The following is a 16,962-nucleotide window of genomic DNA, read 5'->3' as shown; positions in this document are numbered from 1 at the left end:
CTTGGATGCTACCCCGAGTCCTATCACAATTGCCGGTTCAGGCAGGACCACCGCCACCCCTTCTTGGGTCTTGTTTTCCTCCTGGAAATTGGCAACCAGGGAGAACGACCTCACTTTGTTGATGAGGCCCAGGTCGGCCCCTGGAAGTGCTAGCTTGTTGAGGAAAGTCCAAGTGAAAGTGAATCTATAATGGAGGTACACGTAGTGATCTCCTGCACATGCCTCAGGGTGCAACCCAAAGCGCCTTCCTCCAGAGACCTTTCCTGTCCCCATTCCCCACCCTACCCCACCCCACCCCTCTCTGACAAGATAGTGTCTCCTTCCAACGGGACAGATGACACAGTGTTCTCCCTTCCCTACCACCAGCTGCCCCACCCTGCCAATTCCCATTGCCAGCTATCTGGGTGCCCAGTTAGGCAGGGACTAGGGACTCCAGGACACTATTCACATTGTATTCCCAGCTCTGTGAATTGTGCCCTCTGGAGTTGTGCAATATGGTGGGCCAGGACTGGAGGCAGCAGCTCAGCAGGCAGAGTTTCCCCCACTCAGTACTATTGAGGGGATCCCAGGCGGTCCTCCCAGGACAGCAGGGCTGGGAGAAGATGCACACAGCACGGAGGGCCTCATGTTGGGGGCAGAGGCGGGCTGGGAAAGGGATAATCACAGCCCATGACAGAGGTAAAGGAAGGTAAATAAGTCTATTGGGGATAGATTGTGGGGAGAGGTGGAGAATTCTAAACAAACTGAGTCCTAGAACCTGAGCTGTAGGGTGAGGGGGTGGGGAAGGTCAGGTCCCCAGGGTCCAGGAGATTCTCAGAGGAGAACTGGACACCTGCAGAGGGAGAGGGGGAGGGGAAGAGTTTCCATTTCCCTGGGCCATGCCCAGGTTGTAGGTGAAGAGCTCCAGGTGACTGATATCAGGATCATAGCCCCATCCCCCTCACATCTCAATGGACAACCCTCAGGGCTAGGGCAAGGGTGGTCCTAGGGTCGAATATCTCAAATCCAAGCCCATGGGGTGCGGGGAGCCCAGAGAGGATCCATGCTGGCACCTGGTGAGGCGATGAGAGTAGCCCAAGAGGCCCTCTGTTCCTGCAAATGTTTTCTTTGTAAGAGGACCTTCTATACCTGAGTTCCAAGTTCTGGAGTTCAAATGGTGGCATGTCATGTGCCACTTAATAGATTACATGAGGATATGCTTTTTGGTCAAGGAGCATAGGCTATTAATCAGACATCTTACAGAGGGTCTACACCTACTGCTGGCTCTCTGTGAGGCTTTGGTCAAATCCCTCCCCAGACTCAGTTTCCCCATCTGAAAATCGGGGTGCCAAACTTGTTACCTGAAGGTCGTTCCGGTTCTCTGTGGGAGGAGGTGATCTGCCCCACCTGTCTGAGTGCTAAGGGTGGGCAGCAGCAACCTGAGCCAGGAGGAAAGATCAGGAATGGTGGGGCTGATGTGGTCTCTCTTGTGGCTTTGGGGACTCTGGTTGGCAACTTTGGGCTCTCAGGTTGCATCTCCGTGGAGTTGGGTCTCCTGGAGCCACAGACCACACACATCCCACCTCCGCACCCTCAGGTTATGAGGGAGCCTAACTGTTATTTACTACCAGCTCTGACTCCTGAACCACAATGAGCTACAGATGGGACCCTGCTCAAGAATCTGGGAGCATCTAGTGAGGAGACAGAGAAAGAGTTATGGAGGCCACAGGAGAGATTTAGATAGGCTTTTTATAGAGCTTGGACAGCCACAGGCTTGAGAACAAAGGACTCTCACAATCACAGGCTTCTAAAACTCCTGGCATCTCACATGAACCTGCGAAATCTTAGCATTACAATCCCTGCACTTAGGGACCTCAGAGACCATCTCATTTGAACCTGTTATGGTGCAGCTGAGGAAGTGAGCCCAGAGAAAGCCAGCACCTCATCTTAGGTGGCACAGCACATGCTCCAGTAAACCAGGATGAGCTGCGATGGTGCTCCAGAGGCACAATCATGAGCTCCATGTCCCACTGAGGCCCTGCCTGCAGTGGGGACCCTGTCCCAAAGGATCAGAGGCATGGGATGCAGTTGTTTGCAAGGAACCTGAGCAGTCTCTGGGCTGCGGACCAGAAGTGGTAGCGCCCTCTGCTGGCTGCACTGGAATTTTAACATGGAAATACAAAGGAGGAGGAATGCTGGGGGCTCCGACTTAAATTTCAGTGCTCTAGGGGTGCCTGGCTGGCTCAGCCAGTGGAACATGCGACTCTTGATCTCTGGGTTGTAAACTGGAGCCCCACACTGGTCATAGAAATTACTTAAAAATTAAAAACAATCTTTTTAAAAAATTTCAATGCTCTGCACTTGGCTAATCCCCAACTGGCCAAGTCCTACCCCTCTAAGGGCGGGCTGCCCCCTATGTCTGTGCCTTAGCTCCATGGGGAGGTCTAAGGAGGAACTGAGGCTAGGAGGCCAGGGTGGGTGGGGCTCAGCCTGGGGCAGGGCAGAAACTGAGCTGAGGCTGCTGGGCCGGAGAGCTAGGTTCAGTCCGAATTTAGGTCTAGACCCTGACATGGGTCTGAAATCCCACTGGGGTTAGGTTTTGGTGTCGCACAGAAAGAGGTCAAGTCTCAGTTCTGCCATTGCCAGACAGTGTCACTTAAGCAAGTGACTTTACCTCTCTGAGAGCAAGCTCCCCAGCCCAGGGTGTTGTGAGGATCTATTGAAACCCCATTGTCAGGGGTAGCAGCTTCTTCTAGAAAGAAGAACCCCCTCCAGGCTCAGAACCCCTATCTGCTCCCTCTCCTCCTGCATCCTCAGTGTTTGCCCTGTGTCATCCCCACACCCTGGCATCTGGGCTCTGCCCCTACTTGTCTCTGATACCTGCTCTATATCCACCTCCTCAGTTCAGTCCTGCAATCTATCCCTGATCCAGCTTAGGATGCCTGTTCACTTGCCTTTGCCAGGCAGGACTCCTCTTTGGCCATAATGGGCCCAAAATAGCACTTCCCCTTGCTGCTTCCTGCAACCTGGCCTGTGGCTTAAGGTCTGTGAGGACAGAAGAGAGAATTGGTGTTTGGCAGGCATGCAAAATATGTGAAGGTCTCATAGAGGTCATTTGGGTCCAGAGAGGGCAGACACTTGCCTGGGGTCACACAGTGAAAGGAGGCGAGGGCTGAGGCTTGAGTTCGGACATCTGAGTCCCCTATCTCCTCCCCAGTCTCTACCCAAAATGTCTAATTTGCCTTAGCCAAATTTGCTGTCCCTTCACCAAGTCTTCTGGACCTGCAGATTATTGCTAGCCCCAGTTCAAGGCATATGACGGGGCCCCTGAAGACCAGCTAATTTAGTTCTGTGCTTCAGGGGTTCTAAGGGTCATTCTCTGACTGTTCTGATCACAGGAAACCTTCCTGCCTGGGCTGTCCTCTACACCCACCCGGCTTCCACTCCCACCCCACCCCCCAGCCTCAATGCTGCCTTGCTGTGTGATCTGAAATAAGTCCCTATCCCTCTCCTTGCCTCATCTTCCCCCTGAGGTAGAAGTCTAGCTAAACCCTGCCCTCTGTCCCTAGCCCAAGGAACCACTTGGAGAATCCCTTTGGAGAAGAGATGGCTCTCTCTTGTCCTCTGAGGTCAGAACACCCCACCCAGGGCTGGTTTAAGGAACTTGAGCCAGACACCTCATGAGTGATTGGATGTGGCTCTGGCTGCTCAGGCTCTGTCTCTCCTGTCCTCCAGCCACTCCATGTGACTTCCCCTCTTCTCTTCCCTGAGCCACAGAGACCTGAACAGACAGATCGCATGTGAATCCAGGCTGTACCACTTAGCAGACTGGTGACCTTGAGGAAGGCATTTAACTTCTCTGAACCTCAGTTTCCTCATCTGAAGAAAGAGAATAATAATGGTACCAACTTCCCGGGACCATTCTGAGGATTGAGATGGTCCATGCTCCTGACTTGTAGCAAACAATAACTGGGAGCTGGGGTTATTGTTTTGTGATATTTAAGACCTAGAAGGAGACCCTAAGTGAATTCTCCAGATTTAATTCAACAAATATTTATTGAGCATCTACTACGTGTCAGGTACTGCAGGCAGCCTAGGGATGGAGCAAAAAAACAAAATGAAGTCCCCTTTCATAGAGCTCACGTTCTGGCTTCCCCTACCTCTTCCTCTGCTCCAGCTGGGCCTACACCATGGACTCCTCACTCCAGCTGGCCCCCCTCCCCTGCTTGCCTTGCCTCAAGCTGTGCTCTCTTCATACCAAACCTAAGCCCCACTTCTTCCGACCCCAATGGCCAGCCATGGCCATACCCTTTAAAGTACTGGTTCTCCACCTCAGCTGGTGAAATTAAAACATGGTGTCCTAAGACAGTTACTCTTGGAGGATAGACTCAGAGGGGACATTTGGAGTGTTTTCAGGCTGACAAATACTCGGTTTTTTGATCCGGGTGTATTTACATTATGAAAATTCATCAAGCCACACACTAACAACTGTGTACTTGTTTGTACAAACATTAGACTTCAATCCAGTTCCCTTGGAAAATACTGATACCTGGGTCCTACACTCAGCATTCTGACTTAATTGGCCTGGGATATGGGCCGGGCCCCTCAGGTGATTATAATGTGCAGCCAAGGTTGAGAACTACTGCTTTAGAGGAGCCAATTCTTCTAGGACCCTCCCCTGGGCCTGGGGCCTGATAACTATTCATCCCAGGACCTCCCTCCCCACAGCTGACTGGCTCAGGCATAACCACCTGTCCACAGGCTGACCAATGCCCTGGGATGTGGCCTCCTCGGTAACAGTGGGCTGGGCCTGGCCCAGTCCTACTAAGGTACTTGAGCTGGGAACATGCTGAGAATCCGGCCTTGGGTATCCAATGCCAGAACTGAAGTCTGACCAGGACCCCTGTGTTGAGGTGAAGAGGCCCCAAGGCCACAGAAGCTGTGAAGCAGTGAGAACAGCAGCCATCTGGCAGCAAGGGAGGAACCAGAGTCTCAAGGTGAAGAGGCCAAGTGTCCAGAGATGGAGTGCCAAAATGTGGGCCACTGTGCTGAAAACTATTTATTGCCAGTTCCCCTTTCCATTAACTAGCCCCCCTCTTATTTCAGGGCAGAACAAATCTCTTCTTTGTGGGGGAAAGGATTAATGGCCCCATTTTACAAAGGAGGAAATGAAGGCTCACAGGGGACACAAGTCATTCAAAGTCACATAGCTAGTTAGTGGTAAAGTCAAGATTTCTGTCCAGCTTCAAAGTCTGTGTTCTTTCTGCTTTGTTGCACCATGAATTCCACACAAACGTTGCCTTTTACCCTGGAATATGTGTGTTTAATATAATCCCCTCCTTCCCAGATCTTCCAAGTGAAGTGATGCTGCAGGGAGGTGTTCCATGCGTGTCCTGTGGCCTTGAGGGCCCAGCAGACCCGAAATATGTGTATACCAGTTTGCAAAGCATGAACCTGCATTCCCCCTTCAGCAACTGGTATGTGTAAAGTGTTAATCACTTAGGTTGGAAAACGTTCCAACGAGTTCAGCAGAGCTGGGGCATGCTCTGCCCTTCGCAAGTGGTCGTCATCTTCAGCCCCGTGGGTGTACCCTGGTGGGAAGAGATCTGCTTTGCGTGGACTGGCCGGCCCCATGGATTTGGCCTCTGTATTCTTTTTCTCTTTTTCTTTCTTCCTTTCTTTCTCTTTCTCCCTTTCTTTCTTTCTAGATAGCACCATTGGAGGAGGGGCAGAGAGAGAGGGGACAGAGGATCCGAAGCAGGATCCATGCTGACAGCAGCAACTCTGACACTGGGCTCAAACTCTCAATCTGTGAGATCATGACCTGAGCCAAAGCCAGACGTTCAACTGACTGAGCCACCCAGGCGCCCCTGCATTTTTATGTCTACTTTAATGACATACTGTTTTGGACCAGAAATCAGACAGACTTGGATTCTACCCTTGCTCTAAAACCTGAAATCACCTTAGCTTCTGTCAGAATCCCCAGCCTCACATGAGGCTTTGCTGCAGAGAACACCGTTTCCTGGAGGAGCTGTATAGGCTCCCTGGTCGCCTAGCTTTTTACTTACTGCCTGGGTCAGCTTCAGATTCCCAAGCCTCATCCCAGATCCAATGACTGAGAAGCTGTAGGGAGCCTGGGAATGTATACTTACATGGACAATTATGTATCACGCTTCCTGTTTACACATGTGGCCTGTAAGGGATTCTGACACGTAGCCCTGGTTACAAAGCAGTGAACTGGCATAAGCGCTTGTTTTCCTGATGAAAGAACTATAGCCCCCACAGGGGCAGTGACTTGCCTAGGATAACACAGCAAGTGGCAGCCTTTGCATCCCAGCACGCTTCTGGGTCTCCAAGCCCTCCCTTCTGCTCAAGTGAGCAGGTGTTGGGAGGCCCATCAGATGGGGAGCCCCAAGGTTGCTGGCTGGAGGCCACTATGCCACTGATGGGGAGCAATCATTTGGTGTTTCTATTTATTGACTCTTTAAAATTCATCATCCAAGGAAAGTTAATACATGACTGTTTGGTAGCAAGAGAACATTATCTAAGACCGCAATGACCCACGCACCCCAAACAAAAACAGAACCAAACAAACCCCATCTGAAACCAGACCTTTGGAGCTGTAGCTGAAGAAGCAAGGGGGCTGGGGGTCAGACTGGCTCCTGCAGTCCAGGGGGCAGAGAAGAGGCTGCCCTCAAGTGGTTCCCAGTTGAAGAGGCCATGTCCAGCCCCTCAGCTCTGGGCATTCTTCCTGGAGGGGCTGCCCTGGCAGGAAGGGTGTGAAGAGAGGGACTCAGTGGTCAGAGTGACAGGGCTCTTAGGCCCACACTCCTAAGGTGACCATACGTGCCAGTGCATGAGACACAGGGGCTGGGGAGGCAACTTTATGGAGAGCAGGGGCCCTTTCCTCTTCCCTGCCCAGGCCAGGAGAGAGCCTTGCCCACATCCCCATCAGTGTTACCAAATTTGGAAATGACTAAAGGCACTGCCAAGAAGTTAGGAAATACCAAGGCCTGGGGAGGCCCCCAGATGGGAGTCACTGCCCCCAGCAGTCATCATCTTGTTCTGGACGACTGAGGGTACTTGGTCCTTGGCTCTGGATACCGGAGGGCAGCCCAATCAGGACAAGGCCGTGGAAAGTATATGTGAAGAGGCAATGTTTTAGTGCCCTGAACATGCAGTGTGTGTGTGTGTGTCTGTGTGTGCACACATGCGTGCAAGTATGTAATGGTGGGGGGATTGGTCCTTCCAGGAAGGCTTGCTTAGGGTCCTAGGTGGCCCCCAGAGCAGATATAGGGTTTTTTCCCTTCTGTTATTTCTTCAAATCACCCCCTGCCCAGGTCATTGCATAAATAAGTGCTTGGGAAGGTACACATCTAAAAAGGAACATAAATACTGTACATGGGAAAGGATTCTGCCCCAGCCCTCCCACTGTCCCCAGAAAACCCTCCAAATATTGCACATGGCCCTCCCTAGCCCCATGGGGTCCAGGCCCGGCTGTGTCTTTGGTAGAAGCTCCAGGGACAGAGGTCCTGGGCAGCCCACGTGCCCCCTACCCCACCCCAATCATGACTGGGAACACCGCAGCAGCCAGAGGGTTGGGAAAGGCCTTGGCCCACTGGCCAGCAGGTGTTCCATCAGTAATACTTCCTCAGGGATAGGAGGGAGCCCACACAGTCACAGGTGAGCCCCTGGTGGGACACTCCCAGTCAGAGTCTGCACGTGGGCTAGGAAGAGGCAAGCAGGTTGAGGGCAAGTGGGCGGGCAAGTCCTGGGCCACAGTGGACAGGGTCACACCCTCCATAGGAGGAGGTGGTTTGTGCTATCATCTCGGCCCACAGTCTCGCTGCTGCCACCACCCCCACTGCTGAGTCGGAAGTCCTCATAGCCGTCACCTCCACTGATAACCAGCATTTTAGGCCTGGCTGAGGCAGGTCCTCGGTGCCGAGGGGAGTCCCGGTGCTCCAGGGATGGAAGCTTCTCAGGGCCTTGGGAGTGGAGGGAGAGGATCCGTTAGCCTGGGGGCGACTGGTGGCTGTATTGTCCCCTAAAGGCCTGCACCCCAGAAGACAAGGAACAGAGACAGGTACACTTCCTGAGGGGATCCTACTTCCTGTTAGCCAAGAACTCCTTGTTTGAAAAGAAATGCCCACTTCTTGGCAGTCACACAACTTACCCCTATCTGTACTTTCTAGTCAAGAGCGGCGTAGGTTCCCAGGGCCACACCACTTTCTCTCAGTTACTGCACATGCACTGTCCTCCTCATACCACTTCCTGCTTCCAACAGCCCTTTCTCGGCTAGGGAGCTTAGGTCTTCTCTGGACACAGACCACTCCTGCCCGAGGCTTCCCTGCTTCCCGATTCCCACTGCCACTTCCTCTTGGGAATATGGTTTCCTGCCTGGTCAAAGCAAGACTTGGCTAATTGTAGCCTCCTTGATGTACATCATTTCCTAATACATTTCACTTTCTAATTCTCATAGGCCACTTCTGTCTTATCTACCATTTGTGTTCTACTTACTGGTGCCATTTCTATTTCCTGCTCTGCACATCACTTCCTGACTCCACTTTCTGCCCCAGACATCATCTCTAGTCCTCTTTCATCTAGTCCTCTTTCATCCTGCCATATACATCCCTTGCGGTGCCATAGTCTAATTCTTGGGTTATAGTTCTTACGGTTCACTCCCTGTCTACCGGGACACTTCTAGATAGAGTTTTACACACACACCCTATCCTAGGAGGTTTTATTTTGGGGTTTCTAGAGCCTATTTCCCATCATATATGCCATTTCCAGCTCTGTATTACACTCTTCTTCCCTCTTAAACCTCTTCTGGCAGGACAGGGGAGTCTTAAGAGACTGAAGAGGATCCCAGGATCCCTGGATTGGTAGGATGCACAAACCTACCCGTGTCTGGGGGAGGTGGTGGGGTTGAGCAGAGCAGGTTGAAGCCGTCTGGCAGCTGGACTGCAGCCAAGAAGCGGACGTGGCCGGTGTGTCCCTGGCCTAGGCCAGCGGGGCTAAGGGGTGCTCGCGGGCAGCTAACGGTACTGGGCGAGGTGGGCATGGTGAGCACGACGCCGGCACTGGTGCCCACCCACAGCAGCTCTTCACACACCAACAGCGCTGTGATCCTCAGGCAGGCAGCCTTGTGCTGCCGGATGATGGCGTCCGAGCCTAGGGTGCAAGAGACACCAGAGCTGAGGCCGAATTCTCGCCCTGGCTCAGCTTCCTCAATGATGGGGCAGAAAAGCTCCAAGGGAAGGGGTAGTGGTGGACTGAGGTCAGTACCTGCCAGCATCCTGTGCACGGGAGGTGTGACATCTACCTCTGCCAGCTGCTCAAAGGTGTCTGGATGGTAGAGACACACGTGGGCACTACCCTTCAATGTCACCCACACACCCAGGCTGGAGTCCACCATGCAAGCCACGCTGCGGCTGGAATCCTGCCCCACATAGAATGTGTGCTGGTTGGGGAGACAAGTAGAGCGCAGGTGGGTGACCGGCAGGCTTGCCTTCTCTGCCCCTTCCTGCCTTGTGCTTCACCAGTGCCCCCCTCATCCCTTACAGCTGCCACTAAACCTCTCCAGAAAGCCACCTGGACTGACAGCAAAGGCAGCCTTCCTCCTTGATCTAGATGACCAACCTATCAAAGCTTGGGTTCACTGAAGCCCCGACTCAATCCTCAGAAATTCAAATGGAGCTGCCTTTCCCCATGAAACTCCATGACTCCATGATCAGAGAATTTTAGAGCTTGAAAGGTTTTCAGATCAATCATTGGGCTCTCCCTGGACAGATGGAGGCTTTCTTATCGCCCCTATGGTCTCATCTCTCACTTTCATGAGTCAGGCTCACCTCAAATCACCAATCGTGTCCCCACTCCCCACCCCCCCCCCGCCCCACTCCCCACTGCTACCTCCAGCTGCAGTGTGTCAGGGCTCAGGACAAGGATTCGGTTCTGGCAGCCACACCACAGACGCCCACCCACAGACACCATCTTGGTGATGGGGCTCCCCTGAGAACCCAGGGTCACTGACTTGAAGTTCTGGGGGTCCCAGAAATGGCCTGGAGTGGGAGTGGGATAAAGAAGACAGAGTAAATTCAGTCCACTATTGCATTACCCCCACACCCTGAAATGAAATGCAATGAAATGAAATGCAATGAAATGAAATGAAATGGTGCCCTCATTTATACACAAGGACACCAAGGCCCACAGAGGGCCTGAGAGTTCCCCAAAGCCACATTTCAGACATGGCCTCAAGGCCCCACCTGTGCTCAGAAGACAGTGCCAACACCAGCAAGGGGCTCGTGGGGGGTGGGGGAGGGGTGGGTTCCCACCTGCTTCTCTTTGGTAGACCACAAGTTCTCCATTGGCCAGAGACACAAACACCTGGTTATTCAGATACCTAGGCAGGGAAAAGAAGGAGGAGTCAGGGGTTTCAGGAGGCCAGAGGAGGTTACCTTGGGCCAAAGCATCGTAGACAGAATGGCTATGGTTCCCGAGAGACCACCCCTCCAGGCAGGGAAGCCTGAGGCTAGGAAGGGGTAGGATTGGCTCATAGTCAAAGAGTATGTGAAAGGCACAGCTAGCCTAGGGCCAAGCCCCTGGCCTCCAGCCTCCACAGAAAGGAGGGGCCAGTTGAGCAGGGAGACCTGGGTGAACAGCAGGAAACCTGCATGTGTAGAAGGGTCTGGACTAGGAGGACTACCCAAGGGCCTTACAGGATGCAGGTCACAGAGGCCGCATGCTGAAGCTTCATGCTGTTCCTGCGATCACGGATGCTGTCGGAGGACTGGTACACGTGGACACTGTGGATCAGGGGTGTGCACCTGTGACAAATGCTTGCACACACCAGCCCCTGAAGTATCCCACCACCTCTGTCTCCACCACCATCTCCTTCCTGCCAGGTGCCTGCCCAAAGCACTGAGATCCAAGAGCCCTATGGATCTCAGACTCACTGGCAGCCCTGGCTGCCAGTACTCCTGAGGTCTGACCCAAAGCCCTCCTGCTTCCGCTTCAGGATACCATATGATTTCCAAAGCAGAGCTCAGTGTCCCCAGCCCCTCTCCTGACCTTACCAGCCATCCTCAGTGCCCAGCCACACAGAGCTCTGGTAGGCCTCAGGGTCAACGCTCAGCAGGTCCTCAAGGCTGCCCCGGGTAAAGGAGCCACGGCTGGAGCGGCGAAGGGCTCTCCCATCCATTGGGCTGGTACTGCAGGGACCGCCAGGTCCAAAGGAGCCAGACAGTGGCAGGAAGCCAGGCTCCTGCTCTTCCTCTGAACTGGTCGTCTCTGCCGTGGCCTCCTTGGAGCTTGGGGTCTCCTCATCTGAGGGAGACAAAGGTCTCTGCCTCCATTCCACCTCTGCCAGGCCCAAACCTGGTATCTTTCTAGATCTCCATCTCTCCTCAGTGCATCCCTTCTGGCCATGTCCTTCTTGAGGGCCTTCCATAGCTGTTCTCCTGTCCCGGCAGCCTCTGCATAGCTCAGGCCTTGTCATTCTGCTCACTGACAGTCTAGTGCTACAGGCTGCTAGCCCTAAGCTGTTCCACTCCAATCCACCAGCACATCGTGGACAGGGGGATCGGCCATTCTACCCCCTACTCCATCTTCCCTACTTGACCGAGCATTTCATGATGTGTAGGATCTGGCCTGACTGTCCTACTGCCCTTGGGTCTTTGGTGTCACAGCCCCCGCCCACCTCGCTGGCTCCCACTGCTCTGCATGCTGACCTCCTGAGACTTGAATCCATGCCTTTGCCTATGCTGGTCCCTCCTCACCCATCAGTACCTGCTGTGCTGCCCCCTCCTCTGCGCAGTCCACCCTGCCTGACAGCCCCAAACTGGGCACTCACTGCCAAAGCTAGAGGAGATAGTGGACCGGCTGGCTTGGCTCTGCAGGGTTCCCGAGGGGCTGGGCGAAGACTCATCATCAGAGTCGCTGTCAAAGGGCACCAATTCTGGGCGAGTGTCCCCTTCGGCGGGGCCTGGTGCCATCTCCAGCCCCGAACCTGCAATGGAGATGTGCAGGCAGGGCTGGGGCCCTGGCTCTGCCAGCGTCGCTGCTTCTTCGTCCGCAGCCTCAACGTCCAGTTCTGGACCGGGGGTCTCCAGTGCCGTCTCTGGGGGACTCCTCAGTGAGGCAGGCTGGTCCCTGTGAGATGTAGGAGCGGGGATGAGAGCCTCCAGGAGCCAAGGCCCTGCCCCACTGGTCCACAAGCCCACTAGGCCCAACCCCATCCACACCTGCAGCCACGTAGGGGTAAAGGACAGGGATTCTGGCCTGCTGGCCCGCGCACAGCCCCAGGCCTCACCTGTGGCTGCGGCGCTGCAGGCCGGGCACCGCCCCAATGCAGAGGATGCGGGCGGAGCAGACGGCGATGCAAGCCTCCACGTCGGGCTCAGCACGCAGGCTCAGCAGGCATACCTGGCCCACGTAGCCATCGCTGTTGCACACCCACACTTCGGGCATGGGCTCGGGACAGCTGCTCAGGGTCGGAGCTGCACACGAGAACTGCAGAAGACACCAATGGACAGGGTGAATGAAGGAATTATTGCCAACTTTCCAGGCTGACCAGCAGAATGGAGGGAGGTGGCCCTGTGTGGGTGTGCGTGAATCCCCAGTACACCCCTCTGAGTACACGTGCACACACACACACACAAACACACACATGTGATATTCTACACATCAAATGCACGTATGCCTGTGTGATAGAAGTATCATCCATTCATGTACACATACATCCATGCACATATAAACCCCAAATATGCTCACATATCTATGTGGGTAACAAATGTGAAAAATAGTAACTTCTGTCCATAGGTAGGCAAACTCATACAAGCACATAAATTAGACAGCTTCATGCTAATCACATAGCCTTTGTCCCCATGCACACATATAGACATGCATGGCCATACCCATATGCGTGTGACACATATATAGTATTCACATGCATGTGCAGAATTGTAGGCTCCAAGACACAGAGGGCAACCACAATGTTCAAGGCATGTACATAACGTTGTACACAAAACAAAAACACATGAACATGTGCTGGCTTTGAATACGTGCACCCACGTGACCCAGGCATATACACGTACCTGCATGCCACTGCGGGTTTTCATGATGGGGATGGCCTTCAGGAACTCAGGGTCTAGACAGCTTTTGCTGGATGCTGTAGGGAGATGGACAAAAAGACACTGCTTAGCATCCACCTCACTTTTGCTCATTTCCCTTCCTCCCCTGCTCCTCGGGGTCTCTCAAGGGAGAATGAGGGGGCTGTAGGATATGTCCTGCTTGTCCCTGGCCTCAATTTTCCTACCTGTACAATGTGGGAGGTAGACCTAGAGGTCCCTAAGGATCTTCTAAGCCATGGACCCTGATGAATAGCTTTCCCTGATCTAGGCCTGCTCAGAGTGTATGTATGTAGGATGCAGGAAGAGGGGTCCTGGCATCCACTCCCACAGTAGCGCCCCACCCTAAGCTCACCCTATCCATGGAATTCCCTCCCTGCCGGGGAGGCCCTGGAAAAGTCCCACATTTCTCTGTAGGAGTCTCAGTCCACCCTCCCACCAGCAGGCACTGAAGCACAGAACACAGCAGTCTTGGGACTTCTGGCTCCTGATCTCACAGACCGCTGCAAGGTACTGCCCACTGCCTGGGGGTGCTGGGAGGAGGACGCCAGCATGGGCCTGGCTTACCCAGCTTCCTCTTGGCTTCATCAAACGCCTGCTCAAAGCCGAGGCGGGCATCAGGGTGGGGGAACTCGAAGATGAAGGAGTCAGTGCCCTCAGGCCTCGTGGTACACAGCTCCAGCTTGGTAGGGGGGAAGGAAAGCGCGTAGCACAGCGCCTGCTTCTCTGACAGGTCCCGGTGCATGGCAGCTGAAAGGTCCCGCAGCGCTTCGTCCAGGCTCTGCCGGGAGGGGACCCAGGCCTCAGGCCCTGACATCTCCCCACAGCCTACTTCTGCCCTGGGAATGCCAGTGGGGACCTGCCTCTCCCCTCAGACAGAAAATGGGACTCTGTCTCCCCCCCTGGAGGAGGTAGCCTGGATTCTCCCCCAACAGACATGATGGGTCCTCTCTCCTCGCTCAGCTAGGGACGGAGGTGTATCTCCACCCTCAGGCCTAGAACACATCACTTCCCTCAGCTGGGGTGAGGCTGTATTTCCCCCTTCCGATAAGTGACAAAGATGATTGACCTCTTCCTCAGGCAAATGAAAAGGCTGCTCTCTCTCCCTCAGTAGGGTCTGGGAACCCCCGCTGCCCCATTCCCCCAGCCTCAGACAGAGGGCACAGACCTGGTGGGGGAAACCAAGGTTCTCAGAAAGCTTGCTCATCTGGCCCAGAGTGGTCAGGTCCTCGTCTAGGCGGCTGATAGCCTTCTGGATGTTCTCCCGATTGGTGGCTTGGGATGCCCCTGGTGGGAATAGAGGAGGGCCATGGGCAGATACAGAGGCAGACAAGGTCAGGCGTGGACAGACACTCTTCTCCTCCCTCACAGTCTGCAGTTCAGCATGGGGAGTGGCCTGCCAAGCTGAGCGCTTGTAAGCCCCAAGACCCCAGGAACAAAGGCAGCTCTCAGGGAAACCGCAGGCCTAGGAACAGGGAAGTGGGCCTGATTCAGAGCCACTTGGCCCAGGGTGCTGGTCCCTTGGAGAACTCCCTGGAAGAGCACAAAGAATAAACAGCAGGCGGCTCTGCAGCTTATGCAGGCTCCTGCTGACACGGGAAGCCACGGTGGTGTGGTGTAGCCTCCACAGGGGAGTCAGCCAGGCAGCCAGAGCCTCAGGCGCTCAAATCTGCTGACCAAGGGACTCAATTCCCCCACAAAGAAGGGAAAATGAGCTGATGCCCTGGATTTCTCTAGTCCTATCCCATACCTGACCAGGGCCAAGTAGCAGGCCCCATAGGCCAACTCAGCATCCCCACACCCTGTACTGCCTGGCTGGGGGTGTACACCCTGGACCAGTAACCCACAAATAGGCAGAGTAGACAGCAGTGCAGTGTTTTAGAAAAGCTGAGGCTTGGGTTTTCTCCTTCTTCTTTTTTTTTTTTTTTTTAAGTTTGTTTATTTGCGGGGGCGGGGGGGGGGGGGGACAAGGAGCAGAGAGACAGAGGGAAAGAGAATCCCAACAGGCTCCACAACGGCAGCACAGAGCCTGACACAGGGCTGTCTCACAAACCACGAGATCATGAAGTGAGCCGAAACTAAGGGTCGAATACTTAACCAACTGAGCAGCCCAGGCACACCTCTCCTACTCCTTCTGAAGGAAACTGTCTCCCCATAACCCTCATTGCCAGGACAGCCGTGTTTTCTTCCCTATGACCCTGCCCCTCTCTAGCCATACTTGACTGAATCAGAAGTAGACACCTAACCTAGTCATTTTATCAACTGGCCTGTGTTCCAGTGAGAAGAGACAAACAGGACCGATAATCGGCTTGTATCCCTACACAGGAGCCCACATGAGGCAGGCCTGGGTTCACCCTGGGGGCCACCTCAGGTGAGCCTAGGGGCAGAGCCTGGACCTGAACTGACTGCCAGCCCAGAGGTGCCCACGCCACCATCCCAGACCAACCATCCCCCTCAAGGGGACTTGCGGATCCTGGAGCAGCTAGGGAGAAAGGCCATGATGCAGAACAGGCCATGAAGGAACACAGGAGTTAGAAGGAAGGAGGAAGCAAAGAAACCTGAGAGCAGTGAGAACAGGAAGAACCACAGAGAGACAGACAGATGGAGACACAGACACACATGTACACACAGCAGGAGGAGCAGCTCTTTGAAACCACCTCAGCTCCTGACAGCCTCTGCCCCAAACAATACAGATCTTTCCTACCAGCCTTGTGCTTGGACTGACTTGACTGAGGCCCTGCTCCCTGGGAGTGAAACTGCTGGACCAGAGCAGTGTGTCATCACCTAAGGGGATGCTCGTGCGGTGGTCAGTGGCTGGTGGAGGGCACGTCTGTGGCCTCTGCACTGCTCCAGCCTAGGTTAGGTCCCTGCCCAGTCAAAGGTGATCTGCACAGATGGGTCTGGTGTGGTTCTGTGGGGGACAAACCCATCCTACATGCAACCCGCCTTCTACTGGATGGGAAAGTGAGGCCCCAAAGCAGAAAAGCAGACGGATAGGCAGCCAGCCTGGCCACAGCTCAAACCCTCCAGGAGGGCTTCTTAGAGGAGGACCCCAACACCCAGAAGCCCTGGGCAGGCCTGGGCCAGCCCCACCTTTGATTATGTCCGCATCTTCCAGTGGCAGCTTCCACAACAGCTTGTACTTGCTGGCCGTGTCAATGACGCTGGCTGCCGTGTACCTGTGGGGAGCCAATGGGGTGCTCTGGCCTGGGCAGCGGAGTGGGGCCCAGGGAGGGACAACTGCTCCCCCCATGCCAGAGCCCAGCCCCACCCCAGCCACTCACAGGCTCATGGAGCTACGCCGCAGGGAGCCTGACTTCCGCTTTAAGGTGGTGCAGACAATGAGGTCCGTGAACAGGAAGAGGGACCGGTCCTTCTTGCCACCAACTGCCTTCTGTGGGGCCCGAGGCAGGACTCAGGCCCAGAGGCCCACCCTCCTGCCCACAGTGCCCAAGGGGACAGCCAGGCCCACAGAGGGGTGAGGGCTCTGCCCCTGATTCCCAGAGGCAGAGGCAGAGTTGGGACTCGACCCGGGACTCCTGTTGTGGGGAAGAGCAGGCAGGCCCATGGGCAGCAGGTATGAGCAGGAGTACGAACAAAGTGGAGAGATGGGAACAGGTGGGTAGACAACGGGCCACTTCTTACCACTTCAATGACCATCTCCTGCCTTAGGAACCGGCGCAGAGGGGCTTGGAGCTGTGGGGCAGGAGAGACAATGCATCTTGAAGGCCAATTCTTAATTCCATCTCCTTCCTAGACCCTGGCGACCCCTTGGTCCCACTCCATGTGCCAGGCCATAGAAGCACATCCCATCCCTCCTCCTAATGCTGTGCTGTCAGACCACAGGACATGAGGC

At 54.6% G+C, this 16,962-nt stretch overlaps 1 protein-coding gene across 1 annotated transcript in view; it reads right to left on the bottom strand.

Annotated features, from left to right (window-relative positions):
- Nucleotides 1-6,438: 6,438 nt before the first annotated feature.
- Nucleotides 6,439-16,962, bottom strand: part of ARHGEF17 (Rho guanine nucleotide exchange factor 17) — a 58,136-nt gene continuing 47,612 nt past the window's right edge. Inside the window, exons 7-21 of the mRNA XM_027039783.2 lie at nt 16,752-16,802; nt 16,391-16,500; nt 16,200-16,285; nt 14,275-14,393; nt 13,674-13,887; nt 13,074-13,147; nt 12,290-12,489; nt 11,831-12,129; nt 11,055-11,304; nt 10,698-10,784; nt 10,314-10,381; nt 9,892-10,040; nt 9,268-9,442; nt 8,884-9,153; nt 6,439-7,967 (exon numbers count right to left, since the gene is read on the bottom strand). Of these exons, the coding sequence (XP_026895584.1) occupies nt 7,771-7,967; nt 8,884-9,153; nt 9,268-9,442; nt 9,892-10,040; nt 10,314-10,381; nt 10,698-10,784; nt 11,055-11,304; nt 11,831-12,129; nt 12,290-12,489; nt 13,074-13,147; nt 13,674-13,887; nt 14,275-14,393; nt 16,200-16,285; nt 16,391-16,500; nt 16,752-16,802 (2,349 nt within the window). The 3' untranslated portion in view covers nt 6,439-7,770. The remainder of the gene's footprint in view (nt 7,968-8,883; nt 9,154-9,267; nt 9,443-9,891; nt 10,041-10,313; nt 10,382-10,697; nt 10,785-11,054; nt 11,305-11,830; nt 12,130-12,289; nt 12,490-13,073; nt 13,148-13,673; nt 13,888-14,274; nt 14,394-16,199; nt 16,286-16,390; nt 16,501-16,751; nt 16,803-16,962) is intronic.

This window comes from Acinonyx jubatus, chromosome D1, assembly GCF_027475565.1.
Source record: "Acinonyx jubatus isolate Ajub_Pintada_27869175 chromosome D1, VMU_Ajub_asm_v1.0, whole genome shotgun sequence".
Classification (NCBI taxonomy): Eukaryota; Metazoa; Chordata; class Mammalia; order Carnivora; family Felidae; genus Acinonyx; species Acinonyx jubatus.
The sequence above is the reverse complement of the archived record's forward strand: the minus strand, read 5'-3'. Positions and strand labels throughout refer to the sequence as shown.